The following is a 20614-nucleotide window of genomic DNA, read 5'->3' on the forward strand; positions in this document are numbered from 1 at the left end:
AGATTGAATGAAGTTTGCTATATAATCTCTTCTTCATTTTTTTTTTTTACTTAAAAACTTAAGTAAGGTATCCCTTTGCTCAACTGACACCTAGTTTTCAAACTAGGTACGGAGCTGCTTCAGTAATCAGTCCAGGAGCTGCACAATGCAACCGTCTCCACTAGAGACAGAGAAACACTGAGCATCAAAGGCTGCACTGTGCTATTATAGGGCAAAGCATGAAGGACCTATTTTTTCTCTATCTGCTGGTCGATGGGCACAACTCAAAGGTTCTGGACTGGACTGCTGAGAATGCTACGGAAACCAGTATTTTCATTCTAAGCTAGAGTTTCATTTACCAGGAAGGTAAACAAAAATAACTGCAATCTGTATTTTAGATGAAAGAAACCTAATACAGAAAATGGAAAAGTATCATTATAAACTGCTAAGAATTTGAGCAGTTTCCATGAAGAGAAACAAAGTTGTACGTCTTCAATTTATTGTGGTCCATAATTCAAAAAAATAATGCATGATGTCAAGTTTCCTCAGTACAATTTAGAGAAGCTTAATAAGGGAGAAAATGGAGAGAAAAGAAAGCTGAAGGAATATGGAGTACAAACCAGATTACAGAACATTTACCATCATTATACAGTACTATTTTCAGCTATACAATAGGCATTTTGTTCAGAACTTACCATGAGGGACCACTCTTTAACCTTCAGAAAAATCACTGTACGACCTTGTGGCATCCAAGCCACCAGCACCGTTACTGCACGAATGGTTAACCAACATACATACAATCCACAAGCAGCAGTATATAGTTCATGGATTTTAGCAGTTCCCGTCCAAAATGACATTAACCAACGACCAGCAAACACTGAAAAGGAATATAGATACAGTCAATTCATTAATCTGTGCATTAAGGGAAAAGCATTTGCTACAATTTAACATCAAAAACAAAAGAAAAATGTCCGTGCTTCCAATCTTGTCAGTCTTTAAAAAAATCAACACAATTAATCAGCTTGACACTTGAAACATTTTGCAAACTTAATATTAAAAAGAAATATATTTGGGGGAGGAAGTGACGTCATCGTCCCTAATGGAGCCTAGATCTTGCGCTCCTCACTCACTCACATAATTTAGGGCTTAGCTTTAGCACCACACTCAGCTCCGGCATACCTTCCTGTACTTACTCGGAGTTCGGGGTACAGTGGCAGCAGCTGCGATGAGCAAGTTGGCAGCGGGAGGGAGGGAGGGGGGGGGGGGAGAGAGTGCCCGTTTAACGGCACGCAAGGCCCAGGCAGGTCGCGCATCACCGTCGCCATCTCGATTATCCCACTCCAACTATGACTCGGCATTTTCCGCTGACTCCAAAATCCCTAAGTCGAAGCGGGGGGTCTCTGCTGAGCTTCAAAAACTCCTTTCGGCTATACAGGTGGACATCAAGGCCTCCAAATTAGAGATCCTTGACAGGATTGAGACGCTGAGTGCGGATCTCTGAGACCTGGGTGGTTGGGTTGAAGATCTGGAGCACAAGATGGACGATCACTCTGACTCCTCGCGTCTCACGAGACTAAGTTTAAAGCGATAGGCTCTCAATATGCTGCTGTCCTCTTGCAGTAGAAGATCTGGACAACCGGGGTCGTCGTCAAAATCTCCGTTTTCGAGGTGTGCCAGAATGCGGGGCAACTGAGGACGTGCCGGCCATCGTTCAATCGCTGTGTAAGGCTCTGCTGGGGCAGACCTCTGTGTGTCTCTAATTGCGCTTGAGTGGGCTCACTGTGCAGGGGCGCTGAGACCAGGAGGTTCACCGAGGGATTTTGCAGTGCTGTTTGGAAGCTACGCGGCAAAGGAGCAGATCCTATCACGGGCTCGACAGTCTCAAGACCTGACTTACAATAATGCCCGGGTGACAGTGTACCAAGATCTTTCCCAGCTAACTCTGCAGCGACGTATAGAGATGAAACCAGCTTTGCAGCTTTTGAACAAGGAAAGGATCCGCTATCGCTGGAGTTTTCCTTTTGCTTTGAATTTCACGTGTCATGGACGGAGCCATCGTGTTCAAATGCTCGCCGACGCATAGAGGGTGCTACATCTGGCGGGGCTAACACCGTCACCAGCTCCTCATCCTGCTGTAGCTCCTGAAACTCTGGCCAAACTCTGGAAATGGCAGAGGGTGCCAAGTGCTTCTAAGAAGCCTTAACACGCTTGCAGCAGATTTGCTTGGCCCATGTCAGTCATCAAAACGTGTTCTTGTTTACTCTCCTGCTTTTCTAAATTGACATCGGGCTTGGGGTTGTGGGGTTTGGTATGGCCCTGTTTCTCTTCTTTGGAGAGAATCATGTGGGTATAATGCTATTGGAATTGAACTTGTTAAGAGTGTGTGTGGGTTGGGTGTGCAGTGTGTGTGGGTGGGGGTTGGTTGGGTCGGGCTGTCGGGGGTGTTGGGGTTGGTTTCTCTACTCTCCCACATAGGGTGGTGTTAAATTTGTTTTCTCCTACCTTGCGGTGTATTGCGGGTATGGTTGGTGGGGTTATGCTTGTGAGCAGCTGGGGTAACCCAGGGGAGGGGGTATGCTTGGTTGGGTTGGGTCTCTCTTCTCTGGTGGGTTGTTTGGGTTGTTTAGTGGGCGGTCTTTAGTGGGGGGTTGTGTGTGTGGGGGGGGGGGGGGCTCCTCTACCTTCTACCTATCCTCCTGTTGCGATGCCCCATGTTGCAATGCAGTTAGCCTGCCCCCTTGCTAGATATCTCAGTAAGCTACTCCGCTGGTGCTTTCCAAATCAGCCTCTAAATGAGTGCAGACCTTAAGTTTTTGTCTTACAATGTAAAAGGTCTGAACTCTCCTCAAAAGCGGTATAAGCTTTTCCAGGAACTTCTGCTCCACAAGCCCCAAGTGATTTTTCTGCAGGAGACTCATTTAAAAAGGGAACATGAAAAGTACTTGACTCATCATCATTACCCATACGTTGATTGGGCTTCCGCTGCTGATTCATCCAGGAAACGGGGGGTTGCGATATTGATTCATGGCTCTCTGCAGGTACAAATATTGAAAGTTAGGAGTGACGTTGCGGGTAGATATTTGATTTTGCAGGTATTGTTAACTAACGTTGCTCTCACCCTGGTAGCTGTTTATGCTCCTAATGATTCTCAGGGGGCGTTCTTTGCTCGGCTGGTGAAAATTGTCCAAGCTGATCCAGTCGGTAAATTGGTTATAGGGGGTGATTTTAACGCGTGTTTTGATCCAGCATTGAACAGGTCCGGCTGGGGGGGTCCAGCGCGGATGCTAAGGTTTCTTCCGCTCTTGTGTCTCTGGCTCAATCTTTGGCTGTGGTGGATGTGTGGCGATTGCATCATCCTGCAGATCGGGACTATTCCTTTTACTCTCATCCTCATGGTTCTTATTCCCGTATTGATCACTTGTTGTTTGATGTCTCCTTAATACAGGCGGGATGTTCTTCTGAAATTGGACCTATCACTATTTCTGATCATTCGCCGATTTGGGTACAGCTTCCGTCCGGAGCGAGGAGTAGCCTAGTGGTTAGTGCAGTGGACTTTGGTCCTGGGGAACTGGGATCGATTCCCACTGCAGCTCCTTGTGACTCTGGGTAAAGTCACTTAACCCTCCGTTGCCCCAGGTAAATCGCTTTGGATGTGGTTGCAAAAAACTGTAGAAAAGCGGTCCTTGGGTGAAGCAATTCGGGATAGTAGATGGACCATGAATGTTTCTTTACTGAAAGAGGATAAAATACTAGCTGACTACCGTTCACTTTTGAAAGACTATCTTGAGCTCAACTTGGACTCGGGTCCGAATTTGGGGATTGTATGGGATTGTTTGAAGGCGGTTATGAGGGGGGTTTTCCTGAAACTGGCCAGTTCCCGGGCAAAGGCTAGGAGACTGGAAGTTGCAGAATGTGTTTCTCAATTGTCTCGTTTAGAGGAGATCCACAAGGTTTCCCACTCTCCTTCTGTTTTGCGGCAAATCCACTCGTTGCGATTACGACTTGATGCTGTGTATTTGGAAGAGCTGGCCTTTATTCGGGGTCAACAGCAGCAACAGCGTTATATGTTTTGTAACAAACCTGGTCGATTATTGGCTCTTAAGCTGCGGCAGCGTAGGTTTGACCGTACTATTTTGCAAATTGCCGATAAGGGCGGGGTGCTCACAACCTCTTCCTTGATTTGACAACGGTTTCAAACCTTCTACCAAACTCTGTATTCGGCTGACCCTGCGTTGCAGCCTGGGGCCATAAACATCTTTTTGGCATCCCACGGGCTTCCCTCTCTGACTGAGGAGCAAAGGGATAGGTTGGATGGTCTCATCCAGGTGGACGAGGTAGGTAAGGTGATTAAGGCTGGGAAGGCTCCTGGGCTGGATGGGTTGCCACACGAATTTTATAAAGCCTTTCGTGGGGAACTTGCCCCACTTTTGGTGGAAATTTTGAATGGAGTGCGGGCCGGTGATGCTTTGCCGCCTTCCATGATGGAGGCTTGGATAGCTGTCATTTTGAAGCCTGGTTCTGATAAAGTTAATTGTGCTTATCGCCCTATTTCAATTCTGAACTCAGATGTTAATATTATAGCTAAAGTTTTGGCTAACCGCTTAGCTAGGGTGCCAGATCTTATTCATCCTGATCAGGTGGGCTTTGTCCAGCATCGGCAGCAAAAGATAATGTTTGGCGCATGGTCAATTTGTTACATGTTGCTAAGCAGACAGACCTTCCCTTATGTTTGTTGGGGTTGGATGCAGAAAAGGCATTTGATCGTGTGCATTGGCCTTTCCTGTTCAGTGTTTTAGAGCGTATGGGGTTTGGGGATGGATTCAGAAGTTGGATTCAGGCTCTATACCGGTCGCCTACGGCTTGTGTGTGCATCAATGGTGGGAGTTCCCTTGCGTTTCCATTATCGCAGGGCACATGGCAGGGGTGCCCCCTTTCACCTATGCTGTTCGCCTTGGTAATGGAGCCTCTTGCTTGTGCTGTGCGGGCCCATCCGGATATTTCAGGGATTACTATGGGGGATCAGGAGTATAATTAGCACTATTTGCTGACGATATTTTACTTTCCTTGACCAAACCTCTCCTCTCCATGCCTAATTTACTCGGGCTTATGGGTGCCTATTCCTCTGCTTCGGGTGTTAAGCTGAATATGTCTACATCAGAGGCAATGGCTGCTAATCTTCCTGAACCTGTTTTGCTGTCATTGCAAGCTCATTTTCCTTTTAAATGGGTAACTCGGGGAATTAAGTATTTGGGGGGTTCTTCTTTCACAGGATTTTTCGGACCTGTTTTCGATTAATTATCCTCCACTTTTACGGGATATTTACAGAGACTTGGATTCTTGGGACTCTATTGAGCTGTCCTGGTTTGGACGGATAAGTACTGTGAAAATGAACGTGCTTCCTCGCTTGCTGTATCTCTTCCAGGTTTTGCCTCTCTGTTTATCTCACGAGTTTCTTTCGGGTTTGCAGAATCGTTTACTTAAATTTATATGGTTCAATAAACGGCCACGCCTTTCCCGTTCCCTGTTGTATGGTGATCCAAAACGTGGTGGGTTAGGTGTACCTAATCTTTTCTGGTATTATAAAGTGGCTCAAGCTGTGGCTGCTTTTGAATGGTTCCATGCTTCTTCTCAGAAACGGTGGGTAGAACTGGAGCAGGTTTCAGTGGGCTTGTGTCCATTACGTTTCTTGATATGGCTCCCGCGTCGTTATCGTTCTCTGCCTAGAGTGATGTGTCCTTCTATCAAGACCACATTATATTACTGGGATGGTTTATTTGAGACGCCGAATATGGTTCTTTCTGGATTTACGCCCTTGTTATATAATCCAACGTTTTCCCCAGGTCTTGGTTCGGGGCTGTATTCGCGTTGGTTTTCAGCGGGCTTAGAGACTTGGGGTCAATTTTTTGATGAGGAGAACTTTGTATCTTTTCAATACCTGGTTGACACTTACTCCATTTTACCGACTGATATTTACGCTTATGTGCAAGTGAAGCACTTTCTAACCTCTAGTGTGATCAAGCCTCTGTTGATAAGGGAGGCTTCCTTCTTAGAGAGTCTTTGTGAAGACTTGAGATTTACGAGGGGTTTAATCTCCGGTTTATATGCCTATTTGCGTGGTTTAGCGCGACCACCGGTTGGCCATCGTATGCATTGGCAGCGGGAGTTGGGCTTGACTTTAGGTGATGATGTTTGGACCAATATGGAACATGCGTTATTACGAACGTTTGTTTCTGTCCCTTTTAAAGAAAACGCAGTCAAAGTTTTACACCGATGGTATTTGACTCCTGTTCAACTGCATCACATGTTTCCAGCAGTCTCACCTTTATGCTGGAGAGGTTGTGGCCAGAGGGGTACTATGGGGCATATCTGGTGGAATTGTAATAAGATACGGTCATTTTGGAAAGCGATTCAATATAGACTCCAGAAGTGGCTTGCTAAATCCATTAAGTGGTCACCGGAATTTTTCATATTTCCTGGTATACCTCCTGGACTAACCACATCACAGGGTATATTGGTTCACCATGCTATGTCTGCTGCTACTCTAGCTGCACATTGGAAGTCTCAAAAAGTTCCTTCTTTGATTCCATGGCTAAACAAGTTATGGTATATTTGTGAGATGGAGAGATTGTGGGCTAAGCGACATCATACTTTGTCTAAATGGGAGGCTATTTGGGCGCCTTTTGTAGATCATTGTTCGTTTTAAGCTATGGGTATGGATTAGGAAAGGAGGAGTTTTTTTTTCCTACCCCAAGGGAATTGGTTGGGCTTCTGTACTCAAAATTTATGATAAAATAATGAAGTTACTTTATGGTATTCTTGGGTATTTTAAAGAGAATTACTGCTGTTACATTTGATTATGATGTTGTATTTGTCTTACTTTATCACCTGTTTTTTGCTGTCTCTTTCTATTAAATAAAAACTAAAAAATGAAGAAAAAAAAAAAGAAATATATTTGTTTGCTTCAACCCCTACCAGTCTTAATCTGTTACAGCATCAATTTGACCACTAAGAAAAGGAAAAGTGACATTAAAAAGTTTGAAAATATGAAATAAATACATTCTAATAAAAATGCTATCTTTTATTTGAAATGTTGTTAGTGGTTGTCCTGGGTCAGGTTAGGAAATGCATTCACAATACATACTAAACAAAGCATACTTCTTCTCCAATTCAACATGTCCAGTGCGTTTGACATGGTAAACCACAAAATACTACCTAAGACTCCCAGATTATTTCGGGATTGACGGAAACATACTTAAATGGATCAAGGGCTTCCTAACCACCAGAACATATCAAGTGAAATCAACTTCAAACATATCATCACCATGGAAAGCAGATTGCGGAGTACCTCAAGGATCACCACTATCACTGACCCTTTTCAACCTAATGATGACCCCACTAGCCAAGTCCCTATCCAACCAAGGCCTTAACCCTTTCATCTATGTAGATGATATCACAATATACATCCCTTACAAACATGATCTGGCAGAAATCACCAACGAAATAAAGCTCAGCTTGAACATCATGGACTCATGGGCAAATGCATTCCAACTAAAACTCAACACAGAAAAAACACACTGTCTCATCATCTCATCCCAATACAATACATACAAACCCACAAACATAAACACCCCAGGTCTCACCCTTCCAATCACAGACAGCCTGAAAATTCTTGGCGTTACAATCGATTATAACCTCTCACTGGAGAACCAAGTGAAATCTACAACAAAGAAAATGTTCCACTCAATGTGGAAGCTCAAACGCCTGAAATCATTCTTCCCGAGGGAAACATTTCGCAACCCGATACAATCAATGGTACTAAGCCACGCAGATTACTGCAATGGAATTTATGCGGGATGCAAAGAACAAATCATAAAGAAACTTCAAACCGCTCAAAACACAGCAGTCAGACTTATATTTGGAAAAATGCGATTTGAAAGTACCAAACCCCTCCGAGAAAAACTGCACTGGCTCCCAATCAAAGAACGCACTGCTTTCAAAATCTGCACCCTAGTTCATAAAATAGTCGATGGTGAAGCCCCGGGATACATGACAGACCTCACAGACCTACCAACCAGAAACACAACAGGGTCAACATGAACATACCTAAATCTCCACTACCCAAGCAGCAAAGGACTCAAATACAAATCAACTTATGCATCCAGCTTTTTCTACATAAGCACACAACTATGGAACGCATTAGTAACAGCCATGAAAACAACGTATGACCACCTAAACGTCCAGAAATCACTAAAAACTAACCTGTTCTAAAAGGCATACCCTAGCGACCCAACTTAAATGCCTGAACCCTGCAACACAACAAAACCAAAGCTCAAAATGGACAAAAAATAACTCTTCCTCACTACGATTCCCTAACGCGTTTGTCACACATGAACCTTATTCTACCACAACATCACTTTCTATTTGTTCATACCGAAATTGGCGAATGCCTTTACGGTACTACGTAAGCCACATGGAGCCTGCAAATAGGTGGGAAAATGTGGGATGCAAATGTAACAAAAAATGACCCCCTCCCCCCATAGATAAAAGAGTTAAATGCATTGGGGGGGGGGGGGGGTAGAGCAAGATGGCAGTTCTGTCAAGAAGCGGTTTGGCATCTGTTTCTTATTGCAAAAAATTACCCGTTGAGACCATAAGAAAGTGGGAGTTCTCGAGTTGCCAAGCCCTGCTCCTTAACCATGGCCCTAAAGATTGGTGTCTTCACCCATTCTCTCTCATATACATGCGCCCCCTGTGCCGTCAACCATTCTCTCTCTCTCATACGTGCACCCCCTGTGCCATCAACCATTCTCTCTCTCTCATACGTGTGCCCCCTGTGCCGTCAACCATTCTCTCTCTCTCATACGTGCGCCCCCTGTGCCGTCAACCATTCTCTCTCATATGTATTCCCCCCCCCGTGCCTTCACCCAACCTCTCATATATATGCCTCCCTGTGCCTTTCCTCCCTCACCCGGTTGGTCTGGCGTCTCCCTCCCCTCCCGGTTTAACTTTTCATTTTCAGTAAGCCTTCGCACCCTGCAGCGGCAGCCGTATTGAAAAACGCAGCCTTGGCCTGCACTTGGCCTTTCCATCGTGACCCATCCCATCCTGAAAGCAGGAAGTTGCATCAGAAGCCAGAGAGTCAGAGAGAAAGGCCCGGTGTAGACCGAGGCAACGTTTCAATACTGCTGCAGCTGCAGGGCGAAGGCATACTGAAAATAAAAAGGTAGAACAGGAGGGGAGAGGACAGAGTCCCTGGGGTCTGGGAGGGGAGTGAGATGCCAGACCAACCGCGAACGTGGTTAATTATTAATCACGATTAACGTGTTAATCGCTATTAGTGTGCAGTTCTATCTCAAATAGAAAGTTCTCAGAAAAAGAGAAAAGCATGGTCCATTCCCAAAAGTTGACTGCAGTCATAGCAACAGTGAAAGACGGAAGGACAACACACGTCTTTAAGCTAAGTACATTTACATAAAGCTAATGTAAATTCGAGAAGGAACAGTTGAGTAGAAGAATCTAAACAAGTCACGAGGTCACACACTTAACTAAGACAAATGTGATTAATCTATCTTCCTGTCAACTAACAGAGTCTGAATTGTCTGTTTTATCGAAAGGATTGTCTCTTGTGCCCTCTCAGAAACATGATAAGTTTCAAAGTAGGGTAGAGCTGGAGAAGTTTTTAAAGGAAGCTCGATATCAGACTGTTTTTTGTTAAATCTACTGGCACGACAGGAGATAGTTCTAGAGTTAAGCTTCAGTCTACATGGCTCCCTCCGGGTCCACTTGACCCTACCCTGGCAATTTTTAAACAGGTAGTACTGAGGAATTTAGAAGCCATGGAAAAACGATCGTTCACTCCCCCTATTAATCTGCCGGTGAGCGAACGCAGGGCACAAAGTATTACAACAAAATCCCCAGATTATCATCAGAAGGGCTGATAAAGGGGCAGCGGTGGTAATCCAAGACCGAATGACCTATGATACAGAAGTATGGAGGCAACTGAATAAAGAGACGGACTACAGAGAACTTACGGAAGATCCGACAGATGGGCTGAAGGTGCAGATTTTTGACATCACTTGAGAAGCTTCTGCATTAAGCCTCATCACACAGAAAGAATTTAAATTTCTTAACGCCAAGACGCGGAAGGTCCCTGTCTTTTATACCTTGCCGAAGGCACATAAGACTTTAGTAGAACCCCCAGGTCGCCCCATCGTCTCAAGTAGGGATCAATACTAGAACCTCTGTCAGTATATGTTGATACTTTTCTTAGACCACTGGTGGCAGAAGGGAGATCGTACATTAAAGATTCCACGCAGTTTATGAATTTACTTGCTGGGTGGTCTGGATCGTTAGATGGACTTCTACTAGTGACCCTGGATGTAGTCTCTCTATACACCGTGATTCCTCAAACAGAAGCTTTGTGTATTATAAAGAGATTCATTCAACAACAATCACAGCTGAAAGAACACCTGAGGTCTTTTGTACTTGAACTTGCCTCTCTTGCGATGGAAAAGAATTATTTTAAGTTCAATGGGAGGATTTTTCAACAGATATCAGGTGTAGCGATGGGAGCAACTATGGCCCCCTCAATTGCTAATCTTTTTATGAGGAATTTTGAAGATCTTTTTGTGTATCCTTGTCGCTATGGTGATAAGATTAAATTATGGATACATTACATAGATGACGTGTTCATGGTCTGACATGGAGACCAAGAGACGTTGGACCATTTTCACTTATTTGAATGCCTGTCACCCTAACATAAAATTCACTATGACTGCTGATCGGCAAGAACTGACGTTTTTGGATGTAAGAGTACAGAATAAGACGAGTCATTTTGAAACATCAGTGTATAAAAAAACGACAGATTGAAATATGTTACTACACTATGCCAGTTGCCATCCCAAAATATTAAAAGATAATTTACCTTTTGCTCAATTTTTACGCTACCGAAGAATCTGTTCAGATGATAGAAATGTCCGACACCAAGCAAGAGGGTTACGTGAGCAGCTGTCAGTGAGGGGTTACCGAACACGGTGTTGAAAACTGCATACAACAGGGCTAAATACACCAACAGGGAGTTGTTGTTACAACCGAATAGGAAAATGGATGATGAAGATTCTTCCACATACACATATGTGTTGAGGTACACCACACAAGCAGGATATGTGTCAAAGATTATCTGGAGACATTGGATCATCATACAGACACTGCCACAGTTTGCTGAGTCCTCTGTGAGAACAGCCTATAGTAGAGGGAGAAATCGAAAGGAGCTATTGTGCCCTGCAACTTTTAGACCTCCACTAGATAACACCCTAACTTATGCAGGACATAAGTGCTGCAGACGTCGCATGTGTCCAATTATGTTGGAATCTAATGAAATTACAGATCCGTCTACAGGATGCAAGTTTGCTCTGTATACTAACACGACGTGTAGATCTAAGGGAGTGATTTATTGTAACATCTGCCCATGTGGTAAGCTCTATGTTGGGCAGACCTCCCGTCAACTATACGTGAGGCTTATTGAACATAAAAGTGTAATCTCTACTAAGAAAATGACCTCGTCACTAGCGGTTCATTGCACTGAACACACACATGATTTTGATTCGCTTAAATGTGTGACATTGCAACAGATTGGGACCGGTCTGCAGGATGAAGATGCCCAACGGGCACTCTTGAGAAAAGAACAACAGTGGATCTTTTGTTTGAATACTTTAGTTCCTAAGGGGCTCAATGGGACGATTGAATGGATTCATTTTTTTCTGATCTTTTCTTTCCCATTCCTCAGTGCCGATCTAGAAGAGTTCTGATTGGGTCCAAATGACAGCGTCTGACGTCATAGGAAGTAGAAAAAGCAGCCATGTTTTGTTTGTTGTTGCCCTTCATGCATCTGTCAGCAGAGTGAATGGAATGTAAGCTTTTGTTTGCGTTACTTATGAGTTGAGCATTAGGTGCACAATTTTAGTGCTCTCTCTTCTTTCTGACAGAAAATGTGACCAGAGGGTCTGAAGAAGCAGAAGCGAAATGGGGGCCAATGTTGACCACGGTCATAGCAACAGTGAAAGACAGAAGGACAACACACGTCTTTAAGCTAAGTACATTTACATAAAGCTAATGTAAATTCGAGAAGGAAAAGTTGAGTAGAAGAATCTAAACAAGTCATAGAGACTAGGAGGTTTTTAGCCGATTATGAAGGCGGCCTAGCCCTCCTTTTGCAAGTGAGCAGAAAAGGTGCTTCTCGAGGCGTTTTCCTCCTCAGAACTAATTGTTTTTTTGCTTACCTTAACTGGTTTTCTTGAGTTATATGAAGTATATATAAGTGAAACATCAAAGCATTCCAGTGACAGTCTAACAGGATAGGGGTGGATAGGTGAGAGACAGGAAGAGTCGGATGAATGAGGGACAGGGAGATGTGCATGGAGACAGGAGGGTGACAAAAGTACAATTTTATGGTCTATAATGGGCTAGAAAACCCAGATCTTTGTTAAGTTCTGTCTGGTGGGTGTCAAAATATTTAATCATTCTGACTTCAAAGGTCTTACATTCCTGTATTGTTTTAAAGTTCCCTTTCAGGATTCTTACCATGAAATCACTGGTACAGTGTTCTGGTTTTGTAAAGTGCTGCCCCACAGGCGTGACATCCTTATTGGTACTAGCATTTTTCATATGGTGTCTATGCAAGTTAAATCTCTTCTTTAGCATCTGACTTGTTTCTCCAATGCAGCAGCCTTCGTTGCATTTTTTACACTGAATGATATATACCACATTGGAAGGTTAAAAGATTAAATTTAATCTGGGCTCCTCCATCCCCTATCGCAGATAAACTGAAGCTCCTTGGTGTCATTCTGGATTCCCACCTGTCCCTCGACCTTCAGCTATCAGCTATTACGAAGAGAATGCTCCTCTCCATGCGCTTGCTCAAACATATCAAGCAGTTCCTTCCATTTGACCTTTTCCGGACTCTAATCCACTCTCTTGTGTTGAGCCATTTTGACTACTGCACTGAGATTTACACTGGATGCAAAGAACACACCCTTAAGAAACTCCAGACGGCACAAAACACGGCGGCAAGACTACTATTTGGTAAATCTCGGTTTGAGGCAGCAAAACCTCTAAGAGAGAAGCTCCACTGGCTCCCGATAAAAGAGCGTATTTAATTCAAAATCTGTGCTCTCACCCAGGGATGCTCCAGTTTTTTTATTTTATTTTTGTTACATTTGTACCCCGCGCTTTCCCACTCATGGCAGGCTCAATGCGGCTTACATATTGTCTACAGGTACTTATTTGTACCTGGGGCAATGGAGGGTTAAGTGACTTGCCCAGAGTCACAAGGAGCTGCCTGTGCCTGAAGTGGGAATTGAACTCAGTTCCCCAGGACCAAAGTCCACCACCCTAACCACTAGGCCACTCCTCCACTTTATATGTTCAGCCTGATTGACCTCCCTCCTAGAAATTCCATAAAGCCGTCTTGCACTTATCTTAATCTCCACTATCCTAACTGTAGGAATCTCAGATACAAATTGCTCTTCGCTACTGGAATGCTCTACCATCCTCATTAAAAGAAACTAACAACTACACCCTGTTCAAGAAAGTCCTCAAGACTTATCTACTACTACTACTACTATAAATCACTTCTATAGCGCTACCAGTCGTATGCAGCGCTTTACAATTGAACATGAAGAAAACAGACCCTGCTCAAAAGAGCTTACAATCTAAATCAGGACAAACAGACAGGACCAAAAAGGATAAGGGAAGGACATACAGAAGGACACATAAGGATAAGATAAAAATAAAAGTCAGGAGTCGAAAGCAGCATCAAACAGGTAGGTCTTTAGCCCGGATTTGAACGCAGCCAGGGATGGAGCTAGATGTAATGGCTCAGGAAGCCTATTCCAGGCACAAGGTACGGCGAGATAGAAGGAGCGGAGTCTGGAGTTAGCGATGGAGGAGAAGGGTGCAATTAGGAGAGATTTGCCTAGTGAACGGAGTTCTAGGGAAGGAGTGTAGGGAGAGATGAGGGTGGAGAGGTAGTGAGGGGCTGCAGAGTGAATGCACTTATAGGTCAACAAGAGGAGCTTGACTTGTATACGGAAACGGATAGGGAGCCAGTGAAGTGATTTCAGGAGAGGGCTGATATGGGCATAATGACTTTGGCGAAATATTAGTTGTGTGGCAGAGTTTTGAACAGACTGAAGAGGAGAGAGATGGCTGAGTGGAAGACCTGAGAGAAGCAAGTTGCAGTAGTCTAAGCGAGAGGTGATGAGAGTGTGGATGAGGGTTCTGATAGCGTGTTCAGAAAGGAAAGGGCGAATTCTGGCTATGTTATAAAGGAAGAAACGACAGGTTTTAGCAATCTGTTGAATATGAGCAGAGAAGGAGAGGGAGGAGTCAAAGATGACCCCAAAGTTGCGAGCAGACGAGACAGGAAGCATGAGCGTGTTGTCGACAGAAATAGAGAATGAGGGAAATAGAGAATCGCTACTGGAATGCTCTACCATCCTCATTAAAAGAGACTAATGACCACATCCTGTTCAAGAAAGTCCTCATCTCTGTGACAAAGCTTACTCCGCTGTTACTTAACTACCTGCTGTCCCTCACTTGTTTCCCCTGTTGATTTCCCCCCCCATGTTGGTCCTTATTCCCTGTTCCGGCCTGGAATTAGAATGATGTAATTTCTCTAACTGCTGTTAGCCACATAGAGCCTGCTATGTTGGGAATATGTGGGATATAAATGTTCTAAATAAATACATAAATAAAATAAATAAGTACAAGTGACTTACTATATGTGCACAGAAAAAATCTTTCACTTAGCTTCTCCATCCGGGTGGTGACAGCAGCAAACGGCTTCCGCAAGATCTCCAACCAGAAGCTGCAGTGGATTTGATTGGAGCTCGTCCCGATTGGAGATCTTGCGGAAGCCGTTTGCTGCTGTCACCACCTGGATGGAGAAGCTAAGTGAAAGATTTGTTCTGTGCACATGTAGTAAATCTCTTGTACTTATTTAATCTTTTTCAGTATTGTGTTGACATTAACTCGACACATTATCTACTATAATAAAACTCACCCTCAACATTCTGAAGACAACGTTCTGAAGTCACTCAGTCACTCCCTGAAGGGTTTGTCAGTTCATGGTGGTGAAGCCACAACACTGACCATGTCTCTCAGCCCTGCCCTCGCATGACGGACCAATCAGAAAAAACACACTCAACGTTCTGAAACACAAAGGACCATCACAAAACCGTTCCCAGGCAACGCTAGGCAACGTAAGACAGACCTATCAGAGGAAACTACGTGGCAATAAGGGAGGAGCATTCACCAGCAGAACGGCTCATTATCTGTGCAGCACGGAGAGCTCAGAACCAATATTCCTGCTGTGGGTATGTGCAAAAATAGACCGGGGGGGGGGGGGGGGGGGGGGGAGAAGAAATTTTTAAATGCCTAATGCCAGTACTGAAGAGTGCCGGAGGGCCTATGGCCTATAGCACAGACTATATTTGGGTTCGCTTGACGTGGAGCCGGAGAACAGTGTGCCCCTCACCATATGGGACGTGGGCGAACAGGACAAGCTGTGGCCCAGCTGGAAGGATTACCCGCGACCCAGCCAGCAGCAAACAGCGACCAAGGAAGGGGGAGGAGTAGGGAAACACGCTCTGCGTGTTTCCCTACTCCTTCCCTGCCTAGGAATCGCTGGAGACTGGCTGCCAAACTAACGAAACAACCGCACACCAACGCACCACCTCCATCATTCGAAAGGCATCCACTCTTTCTACAACAGAAATGCAAACTAATAATACAAAACAAACAAAGAATACCCGGTTTCTCGCGCGGCTGCAGGTAACTCCCTACCCCTTCCTCTTCCCCTTTTGCCGAAGCTGCCAAGGACGTGCCCAACCATCCCCAGCCTCAGGCAAGCTGTCTCCCACCTCGGGGATTCCCCAAGAACCCGGGAAAAGACTGCGCTGCTTCCCGCAGCGCATAAATGTTCCAGCATTCCCCTCCAGCAGGCCTGAAATGGACCGAACATACCGGATCACCCCCCGACGGCCCGAGACCGTGCTCCTCTCCCTTCCGCCAACTTAAAACAACCATCCCCGTCCTCAGGCAAGCCGTCTCCCACCTCCAGGATGCCCAGAACCCCAGCTCAACGGAAAAAGACGGCGCTGCTTCCCACAGCACATTTCACTTCCAGCATTCCCCTACAGCAGCCCTGAAACGGCCAAAAAATACCGACAGACCAAGAACGTGCTCCTCTACCTTCCGCCCATCTAAAACAACACTGCTGCCTCAGCACAACACAAAAAAAAACCCGGAAAAAACAATCCACCACTCAGCAAAGGCTGACCCCCCTACAACCACATTTACATTTCACCAACAGAAAGACCCCCCTCCACAAACCTCCTTGACAAACAAAACCACACACACACACAATACAACAGAAACACACCCTCAAAGCCACACACCAATCCATCCCACTTTGCCAGCACAGCACATCCCCCAACCCCCCACCCAAAAAACAAATAAAGAAAAACACACACCCCACCCTCACACACACAAAATACCACATGCTAGTGCCCGTTTCATTGGTTTCGGAAACGGGCCTTTTTTACTAGTTATTTAAATATTTTTCTCTGTTTTTTTGCCTGCAAAGATTTTTTCTCCATTAGGGAATTCTTTTCCTTTGCAGTTGGTTTCAGAGGATTATTGAAACCCATGATAGTAGCCACTAAAATAGGGGAAGACCATCTCTGAAGGCACTCCAGGCTGTTGAGGTTTCCTTTTCATAAGATTCATATTATAATAGTCTGGGTTAAAGTCAAGATTTAGAGCAAATTAGTTGATATGTTTCAGGTGATTTTTGCTCTCCAGTACATATTTTTGATTTTATAGCATACTACATACAATGCCAACACAATACATAACATTTTGACAGGGCCTCTAACCAAGGCTCTTTTCTGCCTCTATTCAATAAAAACATACATAATGAAAACATAACACCCACAGATGTACAGAAATGATTCACAAAAATTTCCCCTTCAACCTCCCCACAAATTACCACACAGTACTATATACATCACACAACTGTCACTCATCCTACTCCATTCATGAGAATTGTTTGCTTCTTAAATATTATCGCGTCAGTCATCTGCCTCAAAAACAGTAGTAACCGATTTCAAATCATAGGCCCCGCCAATGGAAAACGAACCTTTCATTGTCTGTTCGAAACATATTTTGGCCAAATTCAGAACATGCAACAAACCCATCCCCTTGAATTGCCTGGAGGGGCCTGGAGCTCACTTACTCTGCAAGCTTTAAGTGACTGACACGAAAAACAGAACCTTCCATGTCAAGTAGCTCAAAGTGAGCTTTCGTCAGCAAGGTGAGAACATTGAGATCCCATGATTTGGGGGGGGGGGGGGGGCTTGACAGGAGGTTTGAGTTAACAGTAAGCATCTCATGAAGCTGACAACTAAAGATTATGCAGATATGGGTTTAATTACCCTTTAAATGGTGATAAACTGACTACACTGAGGTGGACACTTTACAGTGCTGGATCTTTAGACCAAACTTGGGGAGGTGTAAAAGTTATTCTAGAAGTTTTCGTGTGGGACTGGAGAAAGAATCTATGGCCTTGCTCTTACACCAGATAGCAAACCTTCAATCCACATCACCTTCTAGTGGATTCGCCCCTGGAAGCAAGCAAACCCCTAGAGACACCCTCAGGCAGATGTAAGGAATTGACCTCTAGCCTCTCAATCCAAGCCATTAGGGCTAGGGACTGAAGACTGGGATGCAAGAGAGATCCCTTGTTCTAAGTCATATTGTTTGGAAGGCATTCCAGTCTCCACTCATCCTGGCAAGCTAGCTCCAGAAGCATGTGGAACCGTACTTGCGTTGGCCAGTATGGGGTGATGAGGTCATTGTTGCCTTGTCTTATTTGAATTTCAGGAGAGTTTTTGCTAAGAGAAGTGCTGGAGGATAAGCCTACAGAAGGACCTTCCCCCAATTAAGGACAAAAGCATCCAAGGCTAGTTTGCTGTGTGATCCTAGTCTGGAACAGTACTGGGGACCTTGTGATTCAGGTAAGTGATGAAGAGGTGCACCAAGGGGGTGCTCCACTCCCTGATGATCTCCCAGGCTATGCCTACATTCAGTGATCACATGTGTTTGTATGACCCGACTCAGCCTGCCAGACAACTGTTCTTCTCTACCAGATAAGTGGCTCTGAGAACTATGTCTGGGAGGTGGCCCAGTGCCACATTCTAATTGCTTCATGAAATAGGAGGTATAAACCCATGCTTCCCTGCATGTTGATTTAAAGAGTAAAGGGTCATGGATTTGATATACCACCTTTCTGTGGTATAACCAAAGCAGTTTACATTTTATTATTTGCAAGTACTTTCTCTATCCCTAATGGTCTCACAACCAAGTTTTTGTACCTGGGGCAATGGAGAGTTAAATAACTTGCCCAGGGTCACAAGGAGTTGCCATGGGAATTGAATCCATTTCCAAGCCCACTGCACCAACCATTAAGCTACTCTTCCACTTAGTACATCGCAACCTGATTATCTGTTTGAATGAGGACAATTTGATTCAGTAGCTGATCTCTGAAAGCTTTTAGAATGTTCCATAGGATACAGAAGTTGATCTGGTGCTCTCCCGAGAATAAGGCTGCTGGCGCTAACTTTTAAAAAGGAGAAAGAGCAGGTTTTAAACTAGAATGGGGTGGGGGGAAGCACACAGTCGCCCAGGAGCACATGGTCCACATGGGGGGGGGTGGAGTATACTTGAAGGATACTATTGAAGCAGAACAAAAATACAAACAGGCACACAACTGCTTACAAAACAGTATATAAAAAAACAACAAAGCAGTGGAATCAAATGCATTTATTGGAATACCCGACATGGCCATGTTTTGCCCTCAGGCTGCATCAGGGGTACAAACTATCAAAAGTGTATATAAATATATCATATACACTAATAGTGGGATGAGAACCATTATTCCAAAAATCTAGTTCCACTTATCTGCTACTTCCAACTGAACTGATATGCATTAACGTAGAGTATAAAGCACTAAATGATGAGATAGATATAACAGGCATCTCAGAAACCTGGTGGAAAGAGGACAATCACAACCAACTGGACACTGTGCTAACAGGGTATAAATTGCATCACAATGATACAGAATATCAAATTGGAGAAGGGGTTGCACTGTATGTTAAAAAGGGAATTGAGTCAAACAAAATAAACATTCCACATGAAACAGGTAGCAGCGTGGAATCATTAGAAAAGTTAGTAAATTGGGCAAAGTACAATAAAGCGAATGCTACATACCTGTAGAAGGTATTCTCCGAGGACAGCAGGCTGATTGTTCTCACTGATGGGTGACGTCCACGGCAGCCCCTCCAATCGGAAACTTCACTAGCAAAGTCCTTTGCTAGCCCTCGCGCGCATGCGCGGCCGTCTTCCCGCCCGAAACCGGCTCGAGCCGGCCAGTCCAGTATGTAGCAAGACAATACACTTCAAGGGAAGACACAACTCCAAAGGGGAGGCGGGCGGGTTGGTGAGAACAATCAGCCTGCTGTCCTCGGAGAATACCTTCTACAGGTATGTAGCATTCGCTTTCTCCGAGGACAAGCAGGCTGCTTGTTCTCACTGATGGGGTATCCCTAGCCCCCAGGCTCACTCAAAACAACAACATTGGTCAATTGGGCCTCGCAACGGCGAGGACATAACTGAGATTGACCTAAAAAATTTACCAACTAACTGAGAGTGTAGCCTGGAACAGAACAAACAGGGCCCTCGGGGGGTGGAGTTGGATCCTAAAGCCCAAACAGGTTCTGAAGAACTGACTGCCCGAACCGACTGTCGCGTCGGGTATCCTGCTGCAGGCAGTAATGAGATGTGAATGTGTGGACAGATGACCACGTCGCAGCTTTGCAAATTTCTTCAATGGAGGCTGACTTCAAGTGGGCTACCGACGCAGCCATGGCTCTAACATTATGAGCCGTGACATGACCCTCAAGAGCCAGCCCCGCCTGGGCGTAAGTGAAGGAAATGCAATCTGCTAGCCAATTGGATATGGTGCGTTTCCCTACAGCCACTCCCCTCCTATTGGGGTCAAAAGAAACAAACAATTGGGCGGACTGTCTGGTGGGCTGTGTCCGCTCCAGGTAGAAGGCCAATGCTCTCTTGCAGTCCAATGTGTGCAGCTGACGTTCAGCAGGGCAGGAATGAGGACGGGGAAAGAATGTTGGCAAGACAATTGACTGGTTCAGATGGAACTCCGACACGACCTTTGGCAGAAACTTAGGGTGAGTGCGGAGGACTACTCTGTTGTGATGAAATTTGGTGTAAGGGGCCTGGGCTACCAGGGCCTGAAGCTCACTGACTCTACGAGCCGAAGTAACTGCCACCAAGAAAATGACCTTCCAGGTCAAGTACTTCGGATGGCAGGAATTCAGTGGCTCAAAAGGAGGTTTCATCAGCTGGGTGAGAACGACATTGAGATCCCATGACACTGTAGGAGGCTTGACAGGGGGCTTTGACAAAAGCAAACCTCTCATGAAGCGAACAACTAAAGGCTGTCCTGAGATCGGCTTACCTTCCACTTGGTAATGGTATGCACTGATTGCACTAA

General features: G+C 44.9%; 1 protein-coding gene across 1 annotated transcript in view; it reads right to left on the reverse strand.

Moving 5' to 3' along the window:
* The window catches only part of LOC115471567 (E3 ubiquitin-protein ligase MARCH6-like), a 284950-nt gene that overhangs the window by 54004 nt on the left and 210332 nt on the right, over positions 1 to 20614 (reverse strand). Inside the window, exon 21 of the mRNA XM_030205205.1 lies at positions 675 to 856. Within this exon, the coding sequence (XP_030061065.1) occupies positions 675 to 856 (182 nt within the window). The remainder of the gene's footprint in view (positions 1 to 674; positions 857 to 20614) is intronic.

The sequence above is a fragment of the Microcaecilia unicolor genome, chromosome 1 (assembly GCF_901765095.1).
Source record: "Microcaecilia unicolor chromosome 1, aMicUni1.1, whole genome shotgun sequence".
Classification (NCBI taxonomy): Eukaryota; Metazoa; Chordata; class Amphibia; order Gymnophiona; family Siphonopidae; genus Microcaecilia; species Microcaecilia unicolor.